The following is an 11,118-nucleotide window of genomic DNA, read 5'->3' as shown; positions in this document are numbered from 1 at the left end:
GGAGTGTGTAGCAACCCTTTACATCTCACATGATGGAGCGGCTGAAGATCGGAAAAAAGAAGCGTACGGGTTGACGGCAGGGACTTGCCGGGCGGGCAGCAGGGTGGGTGTCGCTGATTGGAATATTAGGGTGGGAAAAAACTACTACTATTTATCTCGCAAAAAATGGATGGCCTCAACAAAAAATGGCATCTTACGCGTAAGAGACGTCCGCCTCGTCTTGTGGAGGCCAGTCGGCGACTCCGCGCTTCGCCTTGTGGAGGTGTGACGAGACCGCCACGGCGGTGATGGGTTTCCACTTGATGACGGAAACGTCTGCTGATTTCAGGGGCGTACCCGCCTGGCTTGATGACGGATCGGTAGCCCTCCTTGGTCGCGGGCTCGCTAGCCCCAACGGTTTCAGAGCCATGCGTGGCAGCGGACTCGCTAGCTCCGACGCTTTCGGAGCCCTCTGTGGCAGCGGACTCGCTAGCTCCGACGCTTTCGGAGCCCTGCGTGGCAGCGGACTCGCTAGCTCCGACGCTTTCGGAGCCCTGCGTGGCAGCGGACTCGCTAGCTCCGACGCTTTCGGAGCCCTCTGTGGCAACGGACTCGCTAGACCCATCGGTTTCGCAGCCCTCTGCGGCCGGGGACTCGCCACGGTAAGTTCCGCGAAGGCAGCAAGGGCGGGTGAGGTAAGGGCGGATGCAGGGGCATTATGGGTCCTCTTGTGGGGTTCACGGTGAGTTTTCTTGTTCTTGTGGGGGATGGGTTCCTGGGGAATGTTCTCTTGGGACGTCCGATGGTGGATGGACTCCTGAGATTTGGTCTTATGGGATTTGGTCTTATGGGATGTGGTCTTGCGGGGGGTCTTCTCTGGGGGAATCGTCTGGTGGGATTTCGTCTTATGGTGGTGGGATCTATGATGGGCCCTTTCATGAGATGTCGTCTCCTGAAAGAAGGTCTCCTGGGGCGCCCTTGGTGGCACCACGTGCATCAGTCGGGTCGAGGGGGTACGTGGACGCAGTGCCGAATGAGGTCCGGCTTGTGAGGTCGGGGCATCGTCATCTTTCCGTACTCTAACAGGGACTGGACTCATGGGGTTTTCTTCGGTTGCGGACCTTCCCAGCCGCCTGGAGAGGGGTGTGGGGGGTTGTACCTCGTTGCCGTTGGGGGTGGTCGGTGGTTGGTCGAGCGGCTTGGCCTTGGGGGCGCTCTTCGATCTGTGAAGTCTCCTGGGTGCCGGAATCGGGGCCTCCGTCAAGTCGGTAACCGACCTGGAGGCTGCCTTGCTTTCCTTCGACTCAGCATGGGACTGAGACCGCTTGGACGGTCCACTTGGAGGACGCGGCTCGGACTTAGACATCGCAGATTTGCACCGGACGGGTTTTGAGCGGCCATGTTTGGACATGGCGGCTTCTTGTAGAATGGTATGTCTTGAGGACATCTGCGGGGTGGACGCCACGCTAGACGTCGTGCTCGAGATTGTGCTGGAGCTCCTGCTGATGTTCACGTAGGAGCCTGAGGCGCGGGTGCTGCGGCCTAGTCTCGGCGAAGCCGTGACCAAGTTAGTCAGCGAGCGAATGAGTTTGTTGCCCGCCTTACTCCTGCCGGATGAGGACCGCCACTGGCCGCGGACGGGTACAACAGCGGGCAGGTCCGGCTTCCCAGTGTCCGCGGCACAGCTCAGAGACCTCGCCGGAGCACGGTTCATCGCCCCCGGAAGGAAGAGCGAAGGGTCATGTCGCGGGGGCAACACCCAGGTGGAAGCAGTCTCCCAGGCTCCACCCGGCCAGTGGTCCGCGGATCTTTGTGCCGCCGGCTCAGTGTCGATCTCGTCGTCGGTCGTGTCGCCCGAATGTTCGGTCGTAAAGCGCACTTCCGCACGTGTCACGGCCTTGAGTTTCTCAAAGTAATGTCGTGTGCGTTTCTCAGCTTCCTGACGCACGCTGCCTAGTTCAACGTTGCCCACAGGGCTTTTGTGGCTGCGGCGCTCGAGCTGTGGGCACCACGGCACGACGATCGGTCTTAGACCCTCGCGTATCTTCAGGAAGCTTTTGCGGAATCCCATGTACACGTAGACCTGGTCATCGTTGGCAATATACCAACCCTTGTCCCCTAGGATGCTTAGCACCTCTTTCTCCACCTCCTTCAACTCTTCCACAGGCAGCACACAGTTCTCCACCAAATTCCGCAGCTTCACAACGTTTATTTCCGGGATAGCATATGTCTTCTTTGGGTCCGGTCCAGACAGGTGGCAAGTACGTTGGGCGAACATCTTGCCAGCAAAATCGTTCCATGCCCAACAATGATCCTTGTCTTCGACCAGGTCGCTCTTGCAACTAACCACCCCCCACTTTTCAGTCGCGAAACACTCCGACGACGCCAGGGGTACCATCGCCCCATCCGGGCCTTCTACCATCAACCGAGACTCCACGATCTTCAGCTTCGGCTTCCCCTTAACGCACATAAGCCCCGACAAAGAACTAGGCGAACCCAAACCACTCGACTCGAACACCGCGGCACCCGACTGAAGCGGAAGCGACAAAGGCCCTTCCAGCACACCCAAGCACACCCAAACCTGCCACACCGGCTCCCGGCAACTGGAAGCACTTTTCATACCCAAAAATTATGCGACGATATTCATCCTGTCTGGTAGAACTGTCTGCTAGAAATGAAGCACACACTGGTGTGCCATAATGAATGCTGGAAAACAGCCCACCAACGCTGAGATCGTCGTCCAAGTCGCGGAACAGGTCAGGAGTGTGTGGCCACGTTGCCCTCTCTCCCTGAAATAATAAAAACCCGGTTGTCGGCCCGCCATTGAGCTGCTGTGTCTCGACACGCCACGCACACCGTTCAAATGCATCACGACGTAATATGAGTCAACCTTTTTTATTTTTTTAAATTGGTGAGATATTGAGTAGGAAGCGCCCCGAGTCACGCAGTGCTTGATTGGTGATTTATGAAACCGGGAGCCAAAACCATTTGGGCGACTCACGGTGCGCGCACAAAAGTGTGTGCGCACAGGGAAAATGTTTCACCCACGTCCATGATCTAGAAAGCAAACTACTGTTTCTGTTGCTTGAATATTTGAGTTCAATTTCGAAGGGTAATTATTTTTGAGATAATTGGTTATGCCTGATATAAGTTTGTATTACTTCGATGCGGTCGGTTTTGGTGAAGCTGTGCGTCTTGCGTTCCATATTGGAGGTGTCCCGTTTGAAGACGTGCGATTTAGTCGTGACCAGTGGGTAAATGAATTTAAGGCGAAGGCTCCCAGTGGGAAGTGCCCTTGGCTTGAGTTTAAAGACGGTGGCTTTATCACTGAGAGCAAAGCGATCTTGGTCTATGCAGCTGGTAGATCAGGACTTGTCCCTTTTGATCTACTTGAGTTGGCCGTGTGTGAGCAAGCCTACAACGTTGCTCTGGACGCCTACTCGGTAATGCGCTGCCTAATCCACGACCGAGGGGATAGGGAGGAGAATCTGAAGGACCTGAGGACCCGCCTACTGGCTGCGGACAAAGTGTTGGGAAGCCGACAGTCCAAGGGAGAGGCCTGGGTGAATGGGAAGTCAATGACCTACGCGGACTTAGGGATATTTGGCTTTTTCAAAAACGCCGTTGACAGACTTCCCGACACCAATGTTCAACAATATACTCATCTCTACCAAGTCTACGAAGCTGTGCTGCACCACCCTCGAGTAAAAGACTACTACGCCTCCAGAACGCAGTAATGCCAGGACGCAGTAACACCAGGCAGGGCTTAGTGGTGTCAGGGCTCAGCCCTGTCGAGTTTTTCAGTGTCGACACGCTCTCTCCTTGAGGGAGAGAATAATTCATGCTCTCACAATGTCTCGCCAGCGGCCGTAAGAGTCTCTTATAGCAATGATGAGGGGGTTAGGGGTCTGACGCAATTGCGCGTTTAACATCGTTTCGCGCCTGCTGACATACGAGTGTGCGGAAAATTAAGAAAGAGAAAACCTTCAAGTGCCAGTAGCCTTCAAGTGCCAGTAGCCTTCAAGTGCCAGTAGCCTTCAAGTGCCTGCCTGATGAGAGTCAAGAGCTTCTTGTTGTGGTCTCCGGTGCTGGCGAAGCACTATGTAGTGAGCAACCCGGCGGAGTTGAGTGTGTGTCACATTCTTCAGTTCCGGATCGGATTGACAAAGTTCGCGTCTTTGTTGTTCAACGGAGACACGTTGATGGGGAACATGCAGTCTTTGCACGAGGCGTTGCAGGTGCCAGAGACGTGGGAGCGTGTGAATTCACTAAGTACGCCTCCCAAGAGCGCTTCGCTTCTGGCGGAACAGGGCCGCTCGGGACATTGTGCCGAGATCGACGAAATGGTAGAGTCGCTGGCGACCCGCGGTGGGGAGGTGTTGACCGGCGGCGACCCGTCTGCGATGCTAACGCAGTTACCGGCTCTGATTGACAGTCACTTGGCCATCCTCAACGCGACCGCTCTCGGGATCGACCACGACGTCTTGCGTGCCAAATTTATCCACAGCTCGGTCGCGACGCCGTTAGCTGTGGTCATCCCTTCCTGTACCACGCTGCCCTTTGGTGAGCTCGACGCAGACGGGGACCTGCAGTCCGAAGAGTCCTTCCTGTACAACTGGAACACGGCCATGAAGCTCCACGGAAAAGAAATCTTCTCCGATTTCATACATCGTCTCCAACAGTGCAACGGCTGCTTTGAAGACCTCCTCTCTAAAGTTGCTCAGGAAGCAGACGTATCCATCGACCGAGAGAAGACCGCTTCGCTCAGCGTCCAAGGACTCACCGCCCTCCGTAGTGCCCTCGAGGCAAACAACTTCGAGGACGTACCCCCCACAACCGGCGGCGTAATCGGCTTCATGATTGCACACATCCTCGAGGTAACACAAGGTCGGGTCAATCCCGCTGCACTCTCCAAAGCTGCTGAAGACCTCATCGCCATGCTCAGCGCACTCAACGAAGAGGTCATCAATGGACCGAGAGTCGTGCTCCCCGCTTATGAAGAATTCTATCATGCCATGGGGTGCTGATATCAGTATATTTTTACACCATGTTTACCAAGCAAATGTCTTCCAAACACTCGTCGTTAAAAATTGATGCGAAACTCATTACGGGGAGTTCTTCAGTCTCACCCCACGGCTCGTCTAACCTCCACAGACGAGGCACCCCACCCGGCAAGTTCAACACAACGTCTCCGAGGCTGCTCTGACTGAACGAGAACTCCTCGCTAGACGAGAGCTCCTCGATGGACGAGAGTTCCTCATTGGGCGAGAGTTCCTCATTGGACGAGAGTTCATCACTGCATGAACACTCTTTGCTGAACGAAGACTCTTCGCTGCTGCAGTCGTTATGACCGCCCAAATCTTCCTGGCTCGACGGACAACTCTCCTCCAACCCGGCAATTCGCGGCGTACTGTTTCTCCGGGACTGCACACACGAACTCGGGGACTGGGTCTCAGTCGAACTCGGCTTGCGTTCTTCAGCATCTCTGGGAGAGCCGAAAGAGCGCCCCTGACTAGAACGGTGCCGAGACGCCCCGGACCGCGAGCGCTTGCCGTAGGCCGGACCAGCAGGAGAAGGGACGAAACCCCCACGAGAGTGAGGTGATATCTGGTAGCGATAACGGTCGGCAACAGAACCGAAACACCGTCCTCGTTTGACAGATAGTCCCCGTTTGAGTTCTCGTTTAGAACACAGTCCTGCTTTGGAACGCAGTCCTCGTTTTGAAGACAGTTCTTTCCTGGACGATTGTAAAAGAGATAGCCTGGCGCGCGATCTGGCAGACCTGCGGGTGTGGGCAGGCGCACTTCGCGGGACCACCTTCCCCATCACACGACTGCCCGAGAAAACCCCAGATCTAGCTGACCGTCTACACGGGGATATTCTGGGGGAGGAGGAGCGCATTCTGTCGTGGTGGAGAGAGGGCGACGAGCGAAGCATGATCACTGCCTCGTCGTGGACGACCTTCGGGCAGTACCGAGGCGAAGGTACCAGAAGGATTGAGGCGCGCTTCTCGTCTTCTTCCGGAACGACCGAGACACGCGGCCTCCGTAGGCATCCCCCGGAAGCCGGAACGAGGACTCCACTCACTTGGCGGCGGATGCCTGGCCGCGGCACGAACAGTCTTCGCACAGTCGCGGGGTCCATTTGCGATAGCAAAGACGCCCCACTGGAAGAAGCACCTGTTAACGCGGTCGTCCCCGTCCGTAAGACATCAGGACTGGAGCGCGGACCGACCGCGTTTTCTTCCATGCTCTTCTTCCTTCCCGACGAGAGAGCCACGTCAAAAGCTGGCGAGGGCCGCCCAGCTTTTACATTGAATTGAGAACCTGTTATCTGTAAAGGGTAAGGACCCGGAGCAGAAGAAAGGTACTGGTACCGCCGGAGCAAAATCTTCCTTTTCCCTTCCTTCAACTCGAGCGCCTTCATTGACGGCCCATCCCCTACCTCCGGCCTCGGCATATACGTCTCCCCGGCCGAGGACAGGCCGGCCGAGGACAGGCCGGCCGAGGACGGGTCGGCCGAGGACGGGTCGGGACCGCTAGCGGGTCCACGCGACGAAGCTTTCGTTGAGTACGATCCACTGCCGATGTCTTGGACCTTATCGGCCCCCTCCGCTCTCGCCGAGACGTCGGAAGCCGGGTTCAACCAGGCGGGCACCGTCAGATTAATCACGCTGCTCTCGGGCAACTGAAAGAGAAACGGTTTCTGATCTTTTTGCGTCTCCTTTTCTTCTGCTTCGGCTATCTCTAACTGCTCCCGGATCTGTTGTCGCCTAAATTCATACTCCTTTCTCCGCTCTTTTATTGACTCGACGATCAACAACGAAAAATAACCTAGCAACGATACCAGTAGTAAAATTGCTTGTGTAATACCAGCATTGGTCCCTGATGCATTCGGCTCAGGCTCCTGCCCAAGGAAGGAGGCAATCATCTGCACTCAAAATTTTGTTAAAAATGGCGGAACGCAGCGCATTAGCTTCGTCGTCACTAACCGCAAGCTTGTCGAGCACCATCACCAACTCCAGACGCACATCTGCATCTGAAATGGTGTCACCCCGGTCTTGGTAAGTCGGCAGATTTATATTAGATTTCTGAGAGAATAATCGCACGGGTGTGCGCACACGGGTGTGCGCAGATTATGGGGTAGTGCGGGGAACTGTTCTGTTACGTGAAAGCTTAGTCCTTGGAGGATTTGGTCTTTGGCAGCCACAAATGGACCATACTCCCGGAAATGGTGGCAATTTGTGATTTCATTCAATTGCGAATGCACCCTTTGTAATCTATTCACTTGGCGGAGGAGAGGAACGAGATGAACTTCTCTCCCTGCAGCAACGTCAACCAACTGCCCACTGAGCCCTTTCAAAACTGAATTGGTCAGCTGTTTCAGTACCGTGACTAGGGTAGTGACGGTGTTGGCTGTCGCTGGTGACATTCCTTAGCCACTCCCCCCTTCGAATATTTAGTGGTGTCGGATATTCAGCGGCGCCCAATATTTAGCGGTGCCAAAATAGGTTGCTGAGAGAGGCTGAAGTCTAATGCATGGAAAAAGTTTACTCGAGGAGGATGCCATCGTACTTGTTACGGAACCATTGTTGGGCTTCGTCCGTGGTAACTCGGTGTTTGTTGCCGACCTTGCTTTGGCGGCGGTGGCGGCGGGATACCCGCAGACCGGGGCGGGCCAAGTGCACCACGAAGTTAAGACCGTAGATACCTACGGACGGGTCGTACTTGATACCCAGGTCAATGTGCTCGGAAATACCGAAGCCGAAGGTGCCGGTGCTGGAGAAGCAAGACTTCTTCAACTCGAACTCCTTGACCTTAAGACCCAACTCCAGCAACTCAGCAGCCTTCTGGCCACGGACAGTCACATGGGCGGCAATCTTGTCGTTACGACGGATCCCGAACGAACGGATGGTCAACCGAGCCTTCGAGAGGACCGGCTTCTGGCCACTCAGCTGTTCCAACACACGGGCAGCACGGGTCAAACGATCACCGGGCTACAAAAGGGAACGATAACTACATCATGCCACAAGGATGCCTGGTGCTCGGAAGCGTTGTCAGCACTGGTAGAATATGTAAACTTCGCAGGATACATGGTGAGTATTATCGGACACAGTTCAATGTGTGCGCACACACGTGTTTGCACGCGCGTGATGTGTTTATTACCTCGCCGACGCATATGTCAAGAACAACCTTCTCAATTCGGATCTCCCTCATGGGGTTCTCTGCCTTCTTCCCTTCAGCTGCCATGGCGGTACGGCGTTTTCAGCAAAGTTGGGAGGCAAAAAAAAACTTCCCCGTCATGTCTTGGGCCGGGGCGAGTGTGCGCCCGAGACTCAGTGCTCACTGTACCCAAGCACGACAGGAATGAGGCGGACTGGGGAAAGAACACAAGCGGGGCACGGCTGTAGTGCAACTTGCGGGGCCGGCTTTTTTGGTTAATTTCGGTGGTGATAATGGGCAGTGACTCTGAGTGCGAAGACTGGGAGGATACATCATCCGAGTCGGAAGTGTTGGAGGACGAATCACCTCAGACTAGGAAAGACGTGTCTAGGGAAAGACAAGGAGCCAAGCAAGCTGATGTGTCCAAACAAGTTAATGCATTTAGGCAGGCCGGTGCTTCCAAGCAAGCTGCTGTGGTAGGTAAGCAGTCTGCCTTACCGAAGCAAGCGGCAGCAAAGCAGAAGGGTGGGAAGAAGTCCGCCCCGATTGACTATTCGGACCAGAAGTTTCGTTCTCCCATCCTTTGTATCATGGGGCACGTAGACACGGGAAAAACCAAATTGCTGGACAAGATTCGGCGCACCAACGTGGGGGAGAAGGAGGCAGGTGGTATTACGCAGCAGATTGGCGCTACCTTCTTTCCTCGCGAGTCCTTGCTGACGCAATGCCACAAAATTGACCGTAAGTTGAACTTGCAGGTGCCGGGGTTGTTAATCATTGATACCCCGGGTCACGCATCCTTCAGTAACCTGCGTAAGCGAGGTTCCAGTCTGTGCGATTTGGCGATATTGGTCGTCGACATTATGCACGGCTTGGAGCCGCAAACGCGTGAGAGTATTCAAATGTTGAAGCAGCGACGGTGCCCCTTTGTGGTTGCATTGAACAAGGTGGATCGTATTTACGGCTGGATGTCGGATGAGTGGGCACCTTTCATGAAGACTATAAAGGCTCAGAAAAAGAGCGTGACCGAGTTATTTAGGGACCGCGCACGCGCGTGTGTGCTGGAACTGATAGAGACGGAGGGTCTGAATTTTGCGTTGTACACGGAGAATCAGGACCCAAAAAAGACAATACAGGTGGTGCCCACGTCAGCAGTGACAGGGGAAGGTATTCCCGACTTGTTGTGTACGGTGGTTAAGCTCACTCAGACGCTGATGGCTCAGAAAATCACTTTGGATGAAGAGAACGTTGAGTGCTCCGTGCTCGAAGTGAAAACAGTGGAGGGCTTGGGTACCACCATTGACGTAATCCTCGTGGGTGGGGCGCTGAGCGAGGGAGACACCATCGTCGTATGTGGGATGAATGAAGCTATAGTAACCCAAATCCGTACTCTTCTGACGCCCCATCCGATGAAGGAGCTGCGAGTGAAAGGCGAATATCTGAGACACAAGCGGATCTGCGCGGCAATGGGCCTGAAAATCGCGGCGCCCAACCTGGAAGGGGCTGTGGCGGGCACGATGATTAAGGTGGTGAGGAACCCAAAGGATGAGGATCTGATTGAGGAGCTCAAGGATGAAGTGCAACAAGATATGAGCGGCATCTTCAAGGCTATCGACAAAACGAGTGACGGTGTACATGTCGTGGCCAGCACGCTCGGATCGCTCGAGGCTTTGCTGGATTTCCTCAAAGAAAGCAACATCCCCGTCAACGGCATCAGCATCGGCACTGTACACAAAATCGCCGTCTTGCAAGCTAACACGATGAATGAGCGAGGTTGCAATGAATACGCTGCCATCCTCGCATTCGACGTGAAAGTCGATTCCGAAGCAGAAAAGGCCGCCAAGGAACATGACGTCAAGATCTTCTGTGCGGACATCATTTACCATCTTTTCGACATGTTCACGAAACACATTCAGGACTACCGCGAGGAGCAGAAAAGAAGCAAGTCCAAGGAAGCCATTTTCCCCTGTATGCTACGCATCCTCCCCAATTGCATCTATAACAAGAAGGCTCCCCTCGTATTTGGCGTCAAAGTAGAGGACGGTCTCCTCCGTGTCGGCACGCCTCTCATCGTGCCAGACCGAGAATGCAAAATCGGTTCCGTCGAGTCGATTGAACTCGAACAAAAACCTGTAGACAGTGCCCGGAAAGGGCAGGAGGTCTGTATCAAGGTTACTGGCGATCAGAACGTCACCTTTGGCAGACACTTCGACGAGAAAAGTAGGATTGTCTCAAACATCTCGCGAGCATCAATCAATGTTATGAAAACACACTTCAGAGATGAGCTAACTGAAGTAAACCACACCACGGGCACACCACGGGCACACCACGGGCACGCCACACAGGAATGGGTTCATACATGTCACCTGGCTTCGGAAGCCGACACTTTGACATTGGTCCGACACGCACGGAGTTGGGTTTCTGGAGTTGGCGCACTTGTCGGGGACAGTCGGGATAGGGACCGGCACCCGGGGGCTGCACTGCGCGTGGGTACAGTGGGGCACAAAGTGGGGCACACACTTGGTTGGGCGGGGGCAAAGAGTGGTGGGCACAGAGAGGGGGTTGATATGTCCCAATTTTTCCAGCACGCGAAACTGGTGGTTCACCTGAAGAAGGTTTTGGGAATAGTCTGAGGACTGCTCTCTTTTTTTTAACCTAATTAGACTAGAATTGTGATGTTCACCTTCGAGGCCTTTGAGAATAGTATGTACCAAATTGAGGAGGACTGGAGCACAGCGGCCGTAACGCGACTGAAGGGAGAGGACGACCTTGGCGCCAGCAGGACTAACGAAACCTTTTCTGGCTCGGGCAGCAGCACAGAGATCGTGGTTTACGACCACTGGCTCTACGACAGTTTGACTGGGGGAAATCCTAACGGCGGAAATCCAGCTCTTGGGACGGGTACCGCGGGTCACCCACAAATCACGTCAACCAGCGCCGTGCTCCGGCGCGCCCCACCCCCCACCGGACCGCCTCA

The 11,118-nt window shown here is 54.8% G+C and overlaps 6 protein-coding genes across 6 annotated transcripts; 3 read left to right on the top strand and 3 right to left on the bottom strand.

Annotated features, from left to right (window-relative positions):
- Positions 1-1,488: 1,488 nt before the first annotated feature.
- On the bottom strand, positions 1,489-2,449 carry GNI_060050 (hypothetical protein; the record flags this gene model as incomplete). Its single annotated transcript, XM_011136201.1, has 2 exons — positions 1,489-1,514; positions 1,585-2,449. 2 exons carry the CDS (start codon positions 2,447-2,449, stop codon positions 1,489-1,491), a joined length of 891 nt encoding a protein of 296 aa, XP_011134503.1.
- Positions 2,450-3,116: 667 nt separating this feature from the next.
- GNI_060040 (putative glutathione S-transferase) lies at positions 3,117-3,716 on the top strand (the record flags this gene model as incomplete). Its single annotated transcript, XM_011136200.1, has 1 exon — positions 3,117-3,716. The coding sequence occupies one exon, from the start codon at positions 3,117-3,119 to the stop codon at positions 3,714-3,716; it is 600 nt and encodes a 199-aa protein (XP_011134502.1).
- A 315-nt stretch (positions 3,717-4,031) lies between these two features.
- GNI_060030 (hypothetical protein) lies at positions 4,032-5,006 on the top strand (the record flags this gene model as incomplete). Its single annotated transcript, XM_011136199.1, has 1 exon — positions 4,032-5,006. One exon carries the CDS (start codon positions 4,032-4,034, stop codon positions 5,004-5,006), a length of 975 nt encoding a protein of 324 aa, XP_011134501.1.
- A 13-nt stretch (positions 5,007-5,019) lies between these two features.
- Positions 5,020-6,909, bottom strand: GNI_060020 (hypothetical protein; the record flags this gene model as incomplete). Its single annotated transcript, XM_011136198.1, has 1 exon — positions 5,020-6,909. The coding sequence occupies one exon, from the start codon at positions 6,907-6,909 to the stop codon at positions 5,020-5,022; it is 1,890 nt and encodes a 629-aa protein (XP_011134500.1).
- A 619-nt stretch (positions 6,910-7,528) lies between these two features.
- GNI_060010 (60S ribosomal protein L11) lies at positions 7,529-8,228 on the bottom strand (the record flags this gene model as incomplete). Its single annotated transcript, XM_011136197.1, has 2 exons — positions 7,529-7,975; positions 8,145-8,228. 2 exons carry the CDS (start codon positions 8,226-8,228, stop codon positions 7,529-7,531), a joined length of 531 nt encoding a protein of 176 aa, XP_011134499.1.
- A 206-nt stretch (positions 8,229-8,434) lies between these two features.
- GNI_060000 (putative translation initiation factor if-2) lies at positions 8,435-10,435 on the top strand (the record flags this gene model as incomplete). Its single annotated transcript, XM_011136196.1, has 1 exon — positions 8,435-10,435. A coding segment is annotated over one exon (2,001 nt), but the record flags the coding sequence as incomplete, so codon positions are not given.
- Between the last annotated feature and the right edge of the window lie 683 nt (positions 10,436-11,118).

Source organism: Gregarina niphandrodes, assembly GCF_000223845.1.
Source record: "Gregarina niphandrodes unplaced genomic scaffold scaffold00009, whole genome shotgun sequence".
Taxonomy (NCBI): Eukaryota; Apicomplexa; class Conoidasida; order Eugregarinorida; family Gregarinidae; genus Gregarina; species Gregarina niphandrodes.
This window is presented reverse-complemented; position numbering and strand designations above follow the sequence as displayed.